This window comes from Acinonyx jubatus, chromosome A2 (assembly GCF_027475565.1).
Source record: "Acinonyx jubatus isolate Ajub_Pintada_27869175 chromosome A2, VMU_Ajub_asm_v1.0, whole genome shotgun sequence".
Lineage (NCBI taxonomy): Eukaryota > Metazoa > Chordata > Mammalia > Carnivora > Felidae > Acinonyx > Acinonyx jubatus.
In genome coordinates, this window is record NC_069383.1 from 111119067 (window position 1) to 111133716 (window position 14650).

The 14650-nt window shown below is 53.8% G+C and overlaps 1 protein-coding gene across 2 annotated transcripts in view; it reads right to left on the reverse strand.

Annotated features, from left to right (window-relative positions):
* The window catches only part of WNT7A (Wnt family member 7A), a 78580-nt gene that overhangs the window by 26239 nt on the left and 37691 nt on the right, over positions 1-14650 (reverse strand). For both annotated transcript variants that reach the window (XM_053218890.1, XM_027042736.2), the window contains exon 3: positions 12305-12576. In XM_053218890.1, coding sequence (XP_053074865.1) covers positions 12305-12576 — 272 coding nt within the window. The remainder of the gene's footprint in view (positions 1-12304; positions 12577-14650) is intronic.

The window sequence follows — 14650 nt, forward strand, 5'->3', positions numbered from 1 at the left end:
ACCATCTGTCCAACCACTCAGCCATCCACCACCCACCCATCCAAACCAACCCCCAGATGGTTAGACCTCATATCTTGGGGTCCCACAGTCCCCTACGCTGTCTTTTACCAAATCCAGCTTATGCCATCATGAATATATGCAGTGATTCACCATTTCCTTCTGTTATTACAATGTAAGGATCTCAAAAGCAGAAATATTATCTCTGATTTCCAGTGCCTAACACTTAGTAGGTGCTAGTGAATGTTTACTGGATGAATATTTTTTTTCCTTTCCCCTTATTTACTTGCTCTTCACTTCCTATAAGACTGTGAGCTCTCCGATGGAAAGGACCATGTTTTCTGTCATGTGTGGGTCTCTAAAATCTTGTGTTTGACACAAAGAAGACAGTCTATAAATACATAATGACTGAGTGAGTGCAGAAAAAAGGAATATAGCAAAAGTATAGACTCTGGAGCCAGACTGCCTGGATTCAGATCCTGGATCTCCCTTCATTAGCCGTGTGACCTTGGGTGAGTCAATGAACTTCTATGTGCTTCAGGGTTCTCATTCATAAAAGGCAGCTGACAACACTACTTACCTCACCAGGTTGAGATTTTTATGAGTTAATAGATATGAAGTACTTAGAATAGTGCCCAGAGTAAGACAAAGGCTACATAGGAGTTTAAGAATGAAATCCCAATGTAAAGCTGGTCCATAGGAACCAATATTGAAGGCACAGACTTGAGTTTAAAAGGCGGGAAGGAAGCGTCTGTCTGAGCCTGCACTGTTCCCATAGGAGGGCTCCTACAGCAAACACTTTTAACTTTTCCCAGCCACACTGGGATCATTTGGCAAACTACCAATATTATGTCAGGTGGTCATAAGTACTATGTAGAAAAAGAAAACATGGAAGGGGACAGGAAGTGGTGAGGCAGACGGGGCAGCAGTTGCAAATAGAGTGGTCAGGAAAGGCCTCCTTAGGAAGGTAGTACATGAGCCAAGACTTGAGGAGGTGAAGGGGTGAATGTCTGGAGGGTGAGCATTCCAGGCAGAGGAAACAGCAAGTGCAAAGGTCCTGAGGTAGGGATAGACCCAGTGTGTTTAAGGAACAGGTAGAACAGAGAGAGCAAAGAGGAAGTAGAAGGAGATGAGGTCAAAGGGTCATGGGGGCCCAGGTCATGAAGAGCCATGTCAGGCATGGTGAAGACTTGATGTTTACTCTGAGTGAGTTGGGAGCCACTACAAAGTCATGAGCAGGGGAGACATGGTTTCACTGATGCTGGATAAGACCACAGGGGCCAAGGTGGGAGAAGCGAAACAAGTTAGGAGGCTGTTGTGGACAGCAGCGTGGACCAGAGGATCAGGGGTATGGGCTGTTAGAAGGGGGAAGATTTCCGGAAGATTCCGGAAAGATGTCACAGGTAGAATCAACAAATTGGATGTGGGGTGTGAAGGAAAGTGTCAAGGACCAAGTCAAGCTTTTGGGCCTGGACAACTGGAAGGATGGAGCTGGGGGCTGGGAGGAATGAAGCAGGAGCCCGTTGGCAGGAGTGAGATGAGCAGGGAGGTTTGGGGCAGGTGGAGTTTTCCAGCAGATATCCTGGAGCGGAGAGTGGCAGGCAGCTGGATGTGTGAGGCTTGCCTTTGGGTGGGAAATCTGGGCAGGAGACGGGACTGGACAACCTGCAGGTCCTGGAATGTGGCGTGTACTTGGGTACCTGTGGCATGGGGCCAGAAAGGGCACGGGCAGGGCCCTCTTTGGAGGTGGCTGCTCAGACATGACTGACAGACCCAGACAGACCTCCTCTGTCTCAGAGCCGGGAGGACCAGTGTGGCATTGCAAGGGCTTGGTCTCCTGTCCAGTAAAGTGACAATCCCAATGACCTCCCACACATCTGCTCCCCAGTCCCTCCAGCATGCTACCTGTCTGCTATGTGGGGAAAAAGGGAGCTTTAAATGGAGCTAGAAAGACCCTTAGGAATAGAATCTAGGGATTAAAACCTAATCGTAGCTTTAAAATGACTAGCATTGCTACTAATAATAACAATATTCACAATAGTAGCTACTGTTTTCTGAGCACTCATCAAGCAAGAGAGCACGGAACCCAGCACGCTTGAGCATTGTCCCGTTCAGTCTACACAGCGGCTCTGGGGAGTACAAATCATCACTTTTCTCCCAGTGAGGAAACTGAGGCTCAGAGGGGGAAAACTGCCCAAGGTCACGCCATATACAAGTTGCAAAGTTGGGGTTTTTATTGTAGCTCTTTCCCCGGCTGTGTCATTCGCAGCTCCCAGAGTGGAACAAAAGTCCAACATCCCTTCATGAGGCAAGAGCACAGTGTGGCCAGGAGCCCTCTGACCTGCCTCCCTGCACCCTGCCAGGAGCCTCAAAGCCCAGGGGAGAATAGCTCCCCACAGAGCAACCCTCCCAGCAAACTGCGTGGCACCCAGCCAGAGCCTCAATCACCTTGCCTGCAAAATGGGCACATTTTCACCACTCCCTTGGAAGAGCGTTTCAAGCCTTGGCCATCAAAGTGTCAAAGAAAGGTTTTGCAAATTATAAAGTGTTTTACCAATGTTCTTGTTAGAATTATTACTTTGTAATACAACCAATCCTCTAGGCTCCCCCTCCCTCAAATACATACACGTACACACACATATTATGTATATATAAACACGTATGTGTGTATATACATATACAGTACACACACACACAACTATATATATACATTACTGCAGGATGAGAAGAGGCTGCATAGAGCACAGGCTACAAAGGCAGATGGCCGGGAAGGAATCCTGACTCGGATGCTTTCTACCTCAACAACCTCAGTGTACCACTTAACTGATCTGTGCCTCAGTTTTCCACATCTGTGAAATGGGAGTGACAACACAGGCCCTTCCCTGTGAGATCATTTACAGAGAGCACCTGGAATGGGTGGGCACGTGTCACGTCAGGCCTTGAGAGGGGTGCACAGAGCAGCTGAGTGTTGGGCTCACACTGCCTGCACCCTCCTGGCCCAGAGCCTGGTCCCACCCCCAACATCCAGGGAGACCCTGAGATGAGGTAACTCATTCTGCTACCTCTGGGACTTCCCAGGAGCCTGAGATGCTGCTCAAGTCATTGCCTGGACCTCAGCTGCCCTACTGTGGAATGGAGTTAACAAGGATTCCCCCCCCCACCATCTCCCAAGGTTGTTAGGCCAGTGAAACAGATTAACTCCCTTAGACAGAGTGCTGGGACACAGCAAGCACTGGCCGCTGTGAGCAGTGTTGGTTATTTGCAACTCTACGGTACGCTGCAAGGTCATGATTTAAAGAAGCCCATTTCTCGGGCAAGGAGCCCTTTTTCAGGACATACAGGCACCTGGGTTTCTCCTCAAAGGACATGCAAGCTTTCAGAATTAGGGAAAGTGACCCGCCTGCTCCCCCATCTCGCTGGGCCCCACCCCACTCCTCCCTCCTCCCCTCTAAGACCACTCCTGCCCCTCCCCTCCCTGTCTCCCCCACCAGCACTTGGCTTCCCCTCCCTTCATCCCAGCAGATTTGATAACACCCAGGAACCTCAGTCCCCCTCCTGAGGACAAAGGCAGCGATTGTCCCTGGTGGGCGCCTTCTGACTAGGTCTCACCACGGTGAAATTGAGCCCCCTCGGCTTCACCCCACTTGGGAGGCCCCTCAGGGCCCCCTCCCCACCTCACTTCGGTTTCAAATGAGCCCCCTGGCTGAAGGGCCAGCAGCCACACTGAGAATTCCTTCCAAGAGAAATCAGATGGCCACTATTTGAGAACCCCTTGGGCTGGCTAGGGGCCAGGAGGTGAACGGATTCGCTCCCACTGCTGCCAAGACCTTCCCGAGTCCCCTTAATAACAACACCAATGTCTGCGCCCACTGCTCCCCCAAGCTGATGGGTGCTGTCCAACAGACCTCCCTGAAAAGATGAAACCGTCTGAGACGGCAGCCATGAGACACATGTGGCCCCCCAGCACTTGAAATGTGGACTGAGGAACTGAACGTTTACTTTTATTTGTTAGTAATTAATTGAAAGTTAAATAGCCACAGAGAGGGGCCCCTGGGTGGCTCTGTTCCTTAAGCGGCTGACTCTTGATTTCCGTTCAGGTCATGATCTCACGTGGTTCACGAGTTCGAGCCCTGTGTCGGGCTCCGTGCTGTTGGACTTACACCGCCAAATTGTACATTTCAAAATGATTAGGATGGTAAGTGTGATGTTATGTATATTTTACCACAATTATAAATAAATACATTTTTTTTAAATAACAAAGAAGGCTTTTGTTGATTTCAAAACAACTAGCTCATTAAAAAAACAAATCACAGACTTTGGGACCCGGGGTCAGTAAGTTCTTAGCCCATTACCAAAAGCACTATCCACAAAAGGAAAAACTGATAAATTGGACCTGATCAAAGTTAAAAGCTTACTGCTCTGAAAAGACCCTGTGACAAGGACACATAGACAAGCCAGACACTGAGAAAAAAACGATTTGCAAAACATGTGTCTGACAAAAGACTAGCATCTAGAATGTATAAAGAAACCTCAAAACTCAACAGTACAAACATAAACAGCCTAATTAGAAAATGGGCACAAGAGGGGCGCCTGGGTGGCTCAGTCGGTTGAGCATCCAACTTCAACTCAGGTCGTGATCTCACGGTTCGTGGGTTCGAGCCCCGCGTCGGGCTCTGTGCTGACAGCTCGGAGCCTGGAGCCTGCTTTGGATTCTGTGTCTCCCTCTCTCTCTGCCCCTCCCCTGCTCCCCCCTCAAAAATAAGCAAATATTAAAAAAAATTTTTTTGACTCAAAAATAAAAATAAACGGGCACAAGACATGAAAACATTCCACTGAAGAAGATATATGGATGGCAAACAAACACACGGAAAGATGTGCAGCATCATTAGCTCTTAGGGAAACGCTCATTAAGGCCACAGTGTGTCGGTGGCCTTATCACCATCACGCCTACCAAAATGGCAACAGTAAACACCAGCGGCAATGCCAAATGCTGGTGAGGACGCGGGGTAACTGGATCCCTGTACATCGCCGGTGGGGATGCACTTTCTTACAAAGCTAACCAGACAACTACCATCCACCCCAGCGTTTGCACTCTGGGGCATTTATCTCAGAGAAATGTTCCATGCCATGACTGTATCGATGCCAGCATCCTGCTTGTGATATCGTACCATAGTTTTGCAAGCTGCTAGGGAAAACCGGGGAAAGGTACGCGGTATCTTTCTGTGTTGGGGCAACTGCACGTGTATCTGTAATATGTCGGCATAAAAAACTTGTACTTAAAAGTACAAGAAACATGGTAAAAGTTGAATTTGAGTTAAACAGCAATAGTTTCTTGGTATAAGTATGTCCCACATAATATTTGGGACATACTTATACCAAGAAACTATTTGTTATCTCAAATTCAAATTTAACTGGGAGTCTTGTATTTTATCTGGCAATCTTACTCCTGGGAAATTCCCCAAGGTAAGAGCAGATACTTGTCATTTCATTCATTCACTCAGCAAAGATCTCTTGAGGACTTAATATGTGCCAGGCACTGTCCTAGGCACAGAGAACCCACCTGTGCACTTACCTCATCCCTACCCTGAGGTACTGGCATTGAAGTGGAAGAAGACAGGCAATAAAGACATAATGAGCTATGTAAATAAGATAATTTCATATGGGGGTAAGTGTTCCATAGAAAATAAAGCAGAGTAGTATCCAGAGAGAGCTGAAGTAGATGTAGGGGAGGAAAGTCAGGGAGGGAGTCCCTGAGAAGGGGACATCTAAGCAGAGGCCTGAAGGAATAGAAGGAGCTAGTTACGCAAAGATTGAGGGAAGAGCATTCCAGACAGAGGAAAGAGCATGTGCAAAGGCCCTGAGGCAGGAACAAGACTGGCAAATTCCAGGAATGCGTGGCCTCAGACAAAATTGATATCCACTGGTCCTAAGAACCCTGTGTCCTCCCCTTCCCCACATGTCAGATCTGGAAGATCTTTCTGAGACCATGGAAGAGACCGAAGCTCTGGAGGTCAAGATTGGCCCAAAGCTGCCACTGGTCCATGTGCCTCAATTCTGAATAGAAGCCTTTCCATCTGGGAAGGTGAGAACCCATAGCTGCTCCTGAATCTGGGGCAGAGATGGAGGGCATGGTGGTCCCAGGAGGACTCAGCCTTGCCTGGGCAGCCGGCTTCAGACCAGGTAGGGCTTGGCTCCTCCTCTGGCCCTCAACGTGCCACCGCTGAGCACTCTATCTGGTCAAATATGCAAGTGGCCCTCTGCACGGTGGAGAGGAGCATAGCTGAGTAAGCCTTATCTGGGTCCCGCCCAGCTGCCAGGGGCCAGGTCTCCGGTGTCCCTTGACTCACAGGCCTGCCTGCAGCCAGGGCAGGGTGGGAATCCAGCTCCCAGGAGCACCCAGACCAGACGGGGCAGGGCAGGAAGGGACAAGACCGACCCCCCCCACCCCCCACCACCACCACTCCCGTGAGCGAGAGGCTGGGCAGGGACTGGAAGGTGACTTCTCACTCCAGTGGCATTCCATCCCCCTGAGCTCACCTCCCTCGGAGCAAGCAGCACATTCCAGCAGGGCCAGCCCCATCCCAGCTGGGCCCCCATCCCTGGGGGCTGCCTCTCTGGGGCTCAGTCACCACACTCCCAGGAAGGGATCTCTGAGGGCCCCTCCCTCCCTCCAGGCCCCAGAGCTGCAGCACACTTCCCTCTCTGTGCACAGCAAGACCTCACCAGCCTGCCCCACCAGGTGCAATGTGTTTGTGGAGGCTCCAAGAGGCCAGTCTCCTATCCCCCTAGCTGGGGTTCCAGAGCTGGCACCTGGCAGAGGCTGGGCTTTTCTGAACCCCACAGGGGCATTCTACACATGCAGCGGAATGTCTCTGGAAGGGCCCCCGCACCTGGCTCTCCTTCCACCTCCAGGACTGCTCTTTGGCTCCCCATAGTCCTCCTGCCCCATGCCCACTTCCCAAAGGCAAATGCCCAGCTCTCCTGATTTCCCACCCAAATCCTCCCTCTGGGCAATCCTACCAAAGGCCAGGGCTTCTGTTACTGCCTCCTGCTGGTGGCTTCCAGGAAGTGGCTCCAGACAAGATCTCTCTCCAGAATTAAGATCTAGGCATCCAGGATACCCCTGGGCACCCCCACTTGCAGGCCACAGGGTCTCCCAGTCCCAAAAGCACCCAAAGGTACCCTGATCATTTCCCCTGACACTGGTCTCCCCCTGCCCCAGGTCCTGATCCCAGTGAGAAGAGGCGTCCACCCATCCATCCCAAACACAACACAACTCTTGTCTATTCTGCTTCCTGAACAGCTGTCCCTCCCCACTCTCCCGAGGCCCCTGCTGAGTTTGGGCACATGCTGCTGCCCTGCCCCCTTTACTCTGTTGTACACTGTGTCCCAGAGAGGAACAGAAACCTGCCTACACACTTCTCCACCAAAGCCTCTTCAGGAACCTCCTGCAGAAGGGGAAAGTCTCACTCCTTGAACTGGCATTCAAGGCCCTGCATTTGGTCCTCACCCCTGTGCAGCCTCATCGCCTATTACCCCTCTCTCCCTGGACACACAGAACACCTCACCGGCCACCTGCACTGCCTGAACTATCCTCCTTCTTCCCACCTGCCTTGTCCACCTGGAGGACTCCTACTTAACCTTCAAAGCCCTGCTAAGGAGTCCCTTCTTCCTCCCAGAGGTCTCCGGACTTCTCCAAGAAGAAGCCACTCCCTCTTCTTTCTGCATTGCATTTCTCCTGTGGAGGGTAGCCCGGAATCCTATTTTTTGTTCCTCTTATCTGACGCTCTCACAAGACTGAGCATCTTGAGGGCGAGAATTGTGGTTAGTTCATCTCCCCAAAAGGCTGGGAAGAAATCATGCAAAACCACAAAAATCCCGCCATCCAAGATGTCAGCCCAGCGCTTCTGACACCTCTCTCCCTCCCAACCAAAGATCCTATGATTCCAAACTCCACACGTGAGCATGTGAACCTCACGTTCTACAATCCCAACCTGAGTGGTCTGTGATTTCATTCCAAAAATATCATGCCCCTGATTTTCCAATAGGGAGAGACTACAATTCTAAAATCTCCTTCCCAAAAGAGCTGTTGGCACCCCCATTTCTATCTTCTCCCCTGACCATTCTGATTCGAGGACCGCACAACTTCATGAGACAGTGCAGGGGGAGCCCTGCCGGCCTGCAGCGGTGCCCCTGCCTCCCCAGGCCCAAGGCCCACATCTGCAGGTGAGTGACTGGCTTTGCCCGGGCTCAGACCCGAACTGGAGACCCGTAAGGGCAGGACGCCCCATGGCGTTTATCCTCCCTCATCTGCCAGGTGAGGCGGTGGGCTGCCCTGGGTCCCCCATCACGGGGCCTGCCACCCCACCTCTGCCCCTTAGGGCACATAACCCTTCCCTGACTTCCTCCTCCTTTTGCTTCTCACCAGCTGCCAACAAGCCCAGAGCCTGTGGTCGGGTTGAGTCTTGTCTTCTCACAGCAGGGGCAAGGGAGCCAGCGATAAACACATCTGTGATCCTTTCCAAGATGCTCCATCAGGAGTGGCTGCGGGCTGGCCCCTTTTCTGCTGTCAGCTCCCTACCTCTGCTGTGTGTGGGGCCCACGGAAGCCTACTGTGGGGGAGGTCCTGCAGTGGGACCCCATGTCTTTGAATAACAAATAGCACCCTGCAGGATCCCGCAGGCATCTCCCCACTGGGGCCCTCACCAGGCCCTGACCAGCACCTGAGGGTCCAGAACAAATTGAGGATCAGGGCCCCATTTAACAGATGGGGAAACGGAGGCTTCAAACAGAGATGGGACCCTGAGCTGATACACACTGAGCCTTACTAACCCCAGCTAAGTGGCTGTCCTTGCCCCTGACCACTTAGATATGTGCCTGGACCCTTGGCGGGCCCTGTAGTGGGGAGTGACAGTCTGGCCACCGCAGGGCTAGGCTGGAAAGCTGCCTTCCCTCTGTGCTCTGCCTGAATAGTATGGCCACTGCCCTGGGTGGCCTCCCTTTGCACCCTACAAAGGGGTGCTCAGGTCTATTCCCGTGTACAACGGGAAGTCCTGAATTCTACTTCCGGGCTCTGGAAAATACATGGCGTCAGGGTCAATGGCTGTCCCAGGAAGGGTATCCTCAAGGGTCCTCCCAAACTAGAGTGGAGTCGGTAGGTATGGGGAGTATCCCCTCAGCTGGGTTTCCCTGAGCCGTGAGAGTTGTTCCTGCTCAGAAACATCAAGTTGGACCCAGCCTGCACTCTTCCCAGACCCTGTTCCTGACGCTGCCCAAAGCTGTACCCTGCATCCCTGGTCAGTTTCTATGATTTTCGTACCTCCTCCGCTCCAGAACCATCAGTGACCATGAGGTGCTCAACCATTCACTCTGTACGTATGCAGGTCTCTGTATGCCAGGCTCTGGTGTGTGGCCGTGAATGAGACACACGGGGTCTCTGTCCTCATCAAGCTTATTTATGGTCTAGGGAGGGGAGCAAGCTCCAGAACAAGGCAGCATCTGAGAAAAGGCTAAGAAGGAATTGAAAGGGAAGCTTCTCTGAGGAGGGGACATCTGAGCTGAAAGGTTACCAGTAAGAAGAAGGCAGCCCCAGGAAGATCTGAGGGGAGAATGCAAGGCCCTTCTCACTCCTTAACGTGGCAGGTGACCTTGCAGGTAACAGCGGCTGTTACCCCTTCAGGGACCCATGACCCCCGAACTGACCCCAAGTCCCCACCTCTGGCCTTTGGCCACCCCCTCCATACAGCAGACCTGGGTTACCTTCATCTCTCTTCTTTGCTTAGTCAAACCTCACTCATTTGGGGGGCCCATCTCCTCCAGGAAGCCCACCAAGGTTGGTTTTCTGATCTCTGACAGTTCCCAGCATCTGCTTCCCCCAAGAACTGCCTGGAACAGCAACCATGGCCCTCACACCTGCTGCAGTGACATGGCTTCTAAAACCCTCTCCCATGGGATATACACAGGTCCTTTCTTACCCCAGGCTAGGACTTCTCTCCTTCAGTTCTCACAGGGGCCCAACCTGGTAGGCACAGGTGAAGAAACTGAGGCCGGGAGAGGGAAGCCACTTGCTTTCCTTCTGTCCACCCCCAGGGAGTGACAGCTTCCAGGGCGCGACGGAGCCTGTGATCTGCGACCCCAGCCATAAGGAGTGATCTGACCACAGGAATACAGAGGAATGGGCATCTGGGAACCCTGGAGGGGTGTGCTGGCTATAGGTAGGCACTCCCAGCCACAGGACTGGATAGGCAGGGCCTTACACTTTACCCCAGGACATCATCCTGGGGCAGGCCAGGTGAGCAGCTCGGCCTGTGTGACTCACCCTGGCAGCCTGGGAGGCTCTGACGCACAGGATGTGGCAAGAGGCTGGAGAGGAGAAGGAAGAGAGTGGGAGGCCTGCTTTCAGGCCCGGCTGGCCTGTGTCACTCCTCTGCACACCAGGGAGGCTCGCTCCCCTCTAAGGTGTGCATGCGTGACCCCCGCCACTTGCCAGACAGACTCCCTCTCCCACGACACATGCTCACACGACTTGTAATTATGCCCAGTCTGTGCTGAGGACCACCTAGGTGCCAGGCCCTGGGGTAAGTGCTCCCCTGCCCCGTCTCTTTCCCTCTCCACCTCAGCCCTGAGGACACTCCTGCCAGCTCTGCTTCCTTCTTGTGAAGGAAGGAGCGACAGAGCCAGAACGCAAACCCAGGCAGCCTGCTGCCAGCCCGTGCTGCGACCACCACGCCGTGGCAGCGCGTGGCCAGCTCGAGAGCTAGGAGCACTGGGTTCGAATTCTGACCTTGCTCATTAGCTGTGGGAACCTCGGCTTGTTACCTAACCTGGGAAATGGGGATCATGATAAGACCATTCATAGGAATGCCTTGAGGATGAAGTGAGCGGATGCCTCCAGAGCTAGAAGACTACCTGACCGACGAACAGGCTCTGGCAGAACAAGATTGGTGCCCCTTAACCATCTGTCGCCTGAATGGGCAGCTTGCGGCCCACACTTTGCCAGGAGATGTATGTGTTGGAGCCTCTGGTCATCTTCCTTTTCACCTTTTTCTGTATTTTTTAAGAGCTACCGGTGACTACCAGTTCTAAACACCCAGACTTAAAAACGAAGGGACTGCACAGAAAAATCTGAGTGTAAAATCGGAAGGTCCAGCCACAGTGGGCCGCATTCCCACAGAGCCACACCAGGCAGGAACCACGCTGGGCTCCTTGGTTCGCCATAGCCCTGTGCACAGTTTCCCTCGTTGTTGTCACTCCTGTTCCTGCCCGGCTCCTGTGGCCTCCTGTAGTGCCCGCACATGTCCTGTCACTGCGGTGGTCTATCCCCCACCCAGGTGGCACGGAGCCCTCACTCCCAATCTGCCCTGGCTCACAGAGGCTTCTCTATCGAGCTCCAAGCGGCCCCCAGAGACTTTCCTCTCCCAGCACCTCCTGGGCCTGGGGGCTCCAGCGTGGGCTCCCAGCACCGTGGCCTTCACAGGCACTTACAGAGACCACTCCCAACCTCAGGCCTCTGTCTGGGACAGCACCCAAGCCAGGCGGCACTGACTTGGGAGCCCCGAGACGCCTGGCCAAGCTGCTTGTGCTTGAATACTTCTTGGGACAGGGGGCTCACTTCCTTGGTAACTCAATCTGTTTCTCAATGGCTGTGGCTTGTCCTCACACCGGTAGGACCTGCCTCTCTGTGACACCCCCCACCCATGGGCCCTCACTCTGTACTCTGGGCCTGAAGACCCATGTGCCCCCTTGCCTTGGGACAGCCAGCTCCTCATGGGAAGAGATGTCCAGCCCCCTTTCGATCCCAGCACCTCCACTAGAAACATTCTGAAACATCCCTGACTCTCTTCTAAGCTGAGCCCAGAATCCAGGAGGATCTCAGGAGGCAATAAAGACAGAACAGTCACCCATATCTTGATTAAGGTGAGCAAGGACATTTCAGTGGCCCCGGCAGCTGCTCCACAGGGATGATTCTTACTGAACTCACCTCACCTCCTCCCCACAATCAGAGATCTGTATAGCTGATTTTGTGGGCCCAAGGATAAGACATCACATCCGTCCCTCGTTCCATCTTGCCAAGTTCCATCCAGTTTGTTTTACCAGAGACTCGGTTATTCAATCTCTCCAGTAACTGACACGCTTCACGCCATACCCAGATCCTGACCAGCAGCAAATCGACGACAGAGTCCAGCCGAATGAGGCTGAGGGCAGAGCCCTGGGGCTCACCACCAGACACCCAATACCAGCCGTTAGGAATAAGCTGTTTCACAGCACATCTGCCAGAGCCGCCCGGCTCCCCTCCCTGGCTGCCTACCTTTCGGCCCGCCTCGTTATTGTGTAAGTTCATGAGAGTCCGGGCATTCTGCTTGATCTCCCGGGCATCCACAAAGACCTTGGCGAAGCCGATGCCGTAGCGGATGTCGGCAGAACAGCCACCCCACTTCCAGCCCTCGTCCCGGTGGTACTGGCCTTGCTTCTCCTTGTCGCAGCCACAGTCACTCAGGTTGCCTTGGGTACAGGCAGCTGTGATGGCGTGGGCCACACCGGCGGCAATGATGGCGTACGTGAAGGCAGCCTCCCGGCTCCCTGCAGGGAGAAGAGTGGAGAGACTGGGGTCAAGTCCGGGGCACCCTGGGAGAAGGCCACCCGGATAAGAAGGGGAGCCGAGCTCACTGTAATGCTCTGCAAAGACGGACTGAGTGCCTACCGTTCCTCACCCCCCCCGAGAAAGCTCTGTCTGGGGCCGATGACAATGCCCGACACCCGCCAGCATGCACACACCCATTCAATCCTGTCACTGAATGCCCTTGGGGTGTCAGCTGGGCAGCGCAGGGGTTGTCCGGCTTCCGGAGGGTTGGATGAGGGGACCTCTCTGTCGATTCCCACCCACTCCCCGCCACACTTGATGTGGCCGTGTAAACTGTGTGCACACTAACGGCAACACACTACAAAGCGGCATTTCTTAAAACACCTCCAGTGTGCACAGGCCCTGGAGCCAGAGGCCTGGGCTCAGATCCCAGGACCGTCAATCCCTGGCTCTGAGACATTCAGCCAATGACGACTCCTCCCCGTGTCTCAGTCTCCTCAGCTGTAAAATGGGGACATGGCCATCGTGCCTTTCTCAGAGCAATGACAGAGAATGTTAAGAGTTTGTCCGTGTCAAGCTCTCGACTCCGTGCCCGGCTCATGGCACCTGCCTGACACAGCTGGTGTTGCGTTTGTGTTCCCTATTATCGTGGCTGTGTGTCGCCTATAAGGCCCATCCCCTCCTCTTCCCCATGGTCCTCTCACTAGACTGTGAGCCTCTCCAGAGAAGGCTGGGACCTGGCCCCTTCGTGTCTGTGTCCTCAGGCATCATCAGTCTGATAGAGAAGGCAAGGTGTGGGGAAGGGATGGGGACTGCCCACAGTCAGGGTGGAAAGGGGCAGGAAGGAGCCTGGACAGGAAGGTTCAGGGGAGGGAGGGCGTTTGGGGGGCACCTTTCCCACAGGTCTTCCCAGCTGCGTGGAGATGGCATAAATCCTGTAAGGATTTACAAAGGCTCTGCAGGATGGTGCTAGGGCTTTAAGTGGGAGTAAAAGGGTCCTGAGTAGCTGGGGCACAGCAGCGCTGCCACCGTGCCCCTTAACCACTCTGAGCCTCAGTCTTTCCATTTGTAAAATGGGTCCGAGAGCAGCGTCTGCTGTATGGAATGAAGATAAACCCAGGCACTCTCTGGGAAGCCCCAGTGAGCCCTCAGCAAGTCCACTCTCACAGTGGGGTGGGGTGGTTCAGGGAGGGCTCCCTGGAGGAAGAGGCCCCACATCCAGAGCAGGCAGATGAGGCAGGGCTGACCAGTCATGAAGGGGCAGGGAGAGGGTTCCAGGGTGCTGTGATGCACGTGACCTCAGCAGTGGGTGAGGCAACCTCCAAGCTGCTTCGGGCCTCAGGTCACACTGATGCACACTCAGGTAGATGCCTCCCCCATCCACCCCTCATCCACCTCCTGGCCTCGCCCACCCGGGCTGCTGAGACACAAAGAGCCTGTCTCCCACCCCATCCCCAGCCACTGCTCTCCCACTGTCTGACGTTGGCCTGCCCACCCGTCAGATGGCTTCGCTCTACCAGGGCGCTTTGCTCCGCCATCCCGTGCCAGCCCGCCTGTGGCACCCCTGTTCATACAGTGCCTCCAATCCCAGCCCCACCACTTCCGGACTGTGACTCAGGCAAGCTCCTTGTCCTCTCTGAGCCTCAGTCTCCCTGCTTGTGAAATGCAGATGATGCCAGTGCTTACCTGACAGGAGCTGCTCAGAAGGAAAAGGAGTGGGGGTGACCTGCTTAGCCCAGTGTCTGGCTCACCAAACACCCCTAAACTGGGCACTCTCTCCTTTTCACTGTACCTCAAGCTCGAACCTGGAAAAAGGCATTATTTCAGCACCTACCAGGTTCCTGACCCTGCACACCTTATCGATCACATTAGTATTAGAAACCGTGTGTGTGTAACGCGTGCCCTGCAGAGCGCTGAGCACAAGGGAGCATCGACAGGGGACAGCCCCAGCGTGGACAGGGGATAGCCACAGTGTGGGCACATGCACAGGCTGGACCTCGGGCAGGCTGGATTCCTGACAACGCTTTCGTTCTGTGAAATTAAGAAATGCTGCGTAAGATCGTCCGCTGCGCG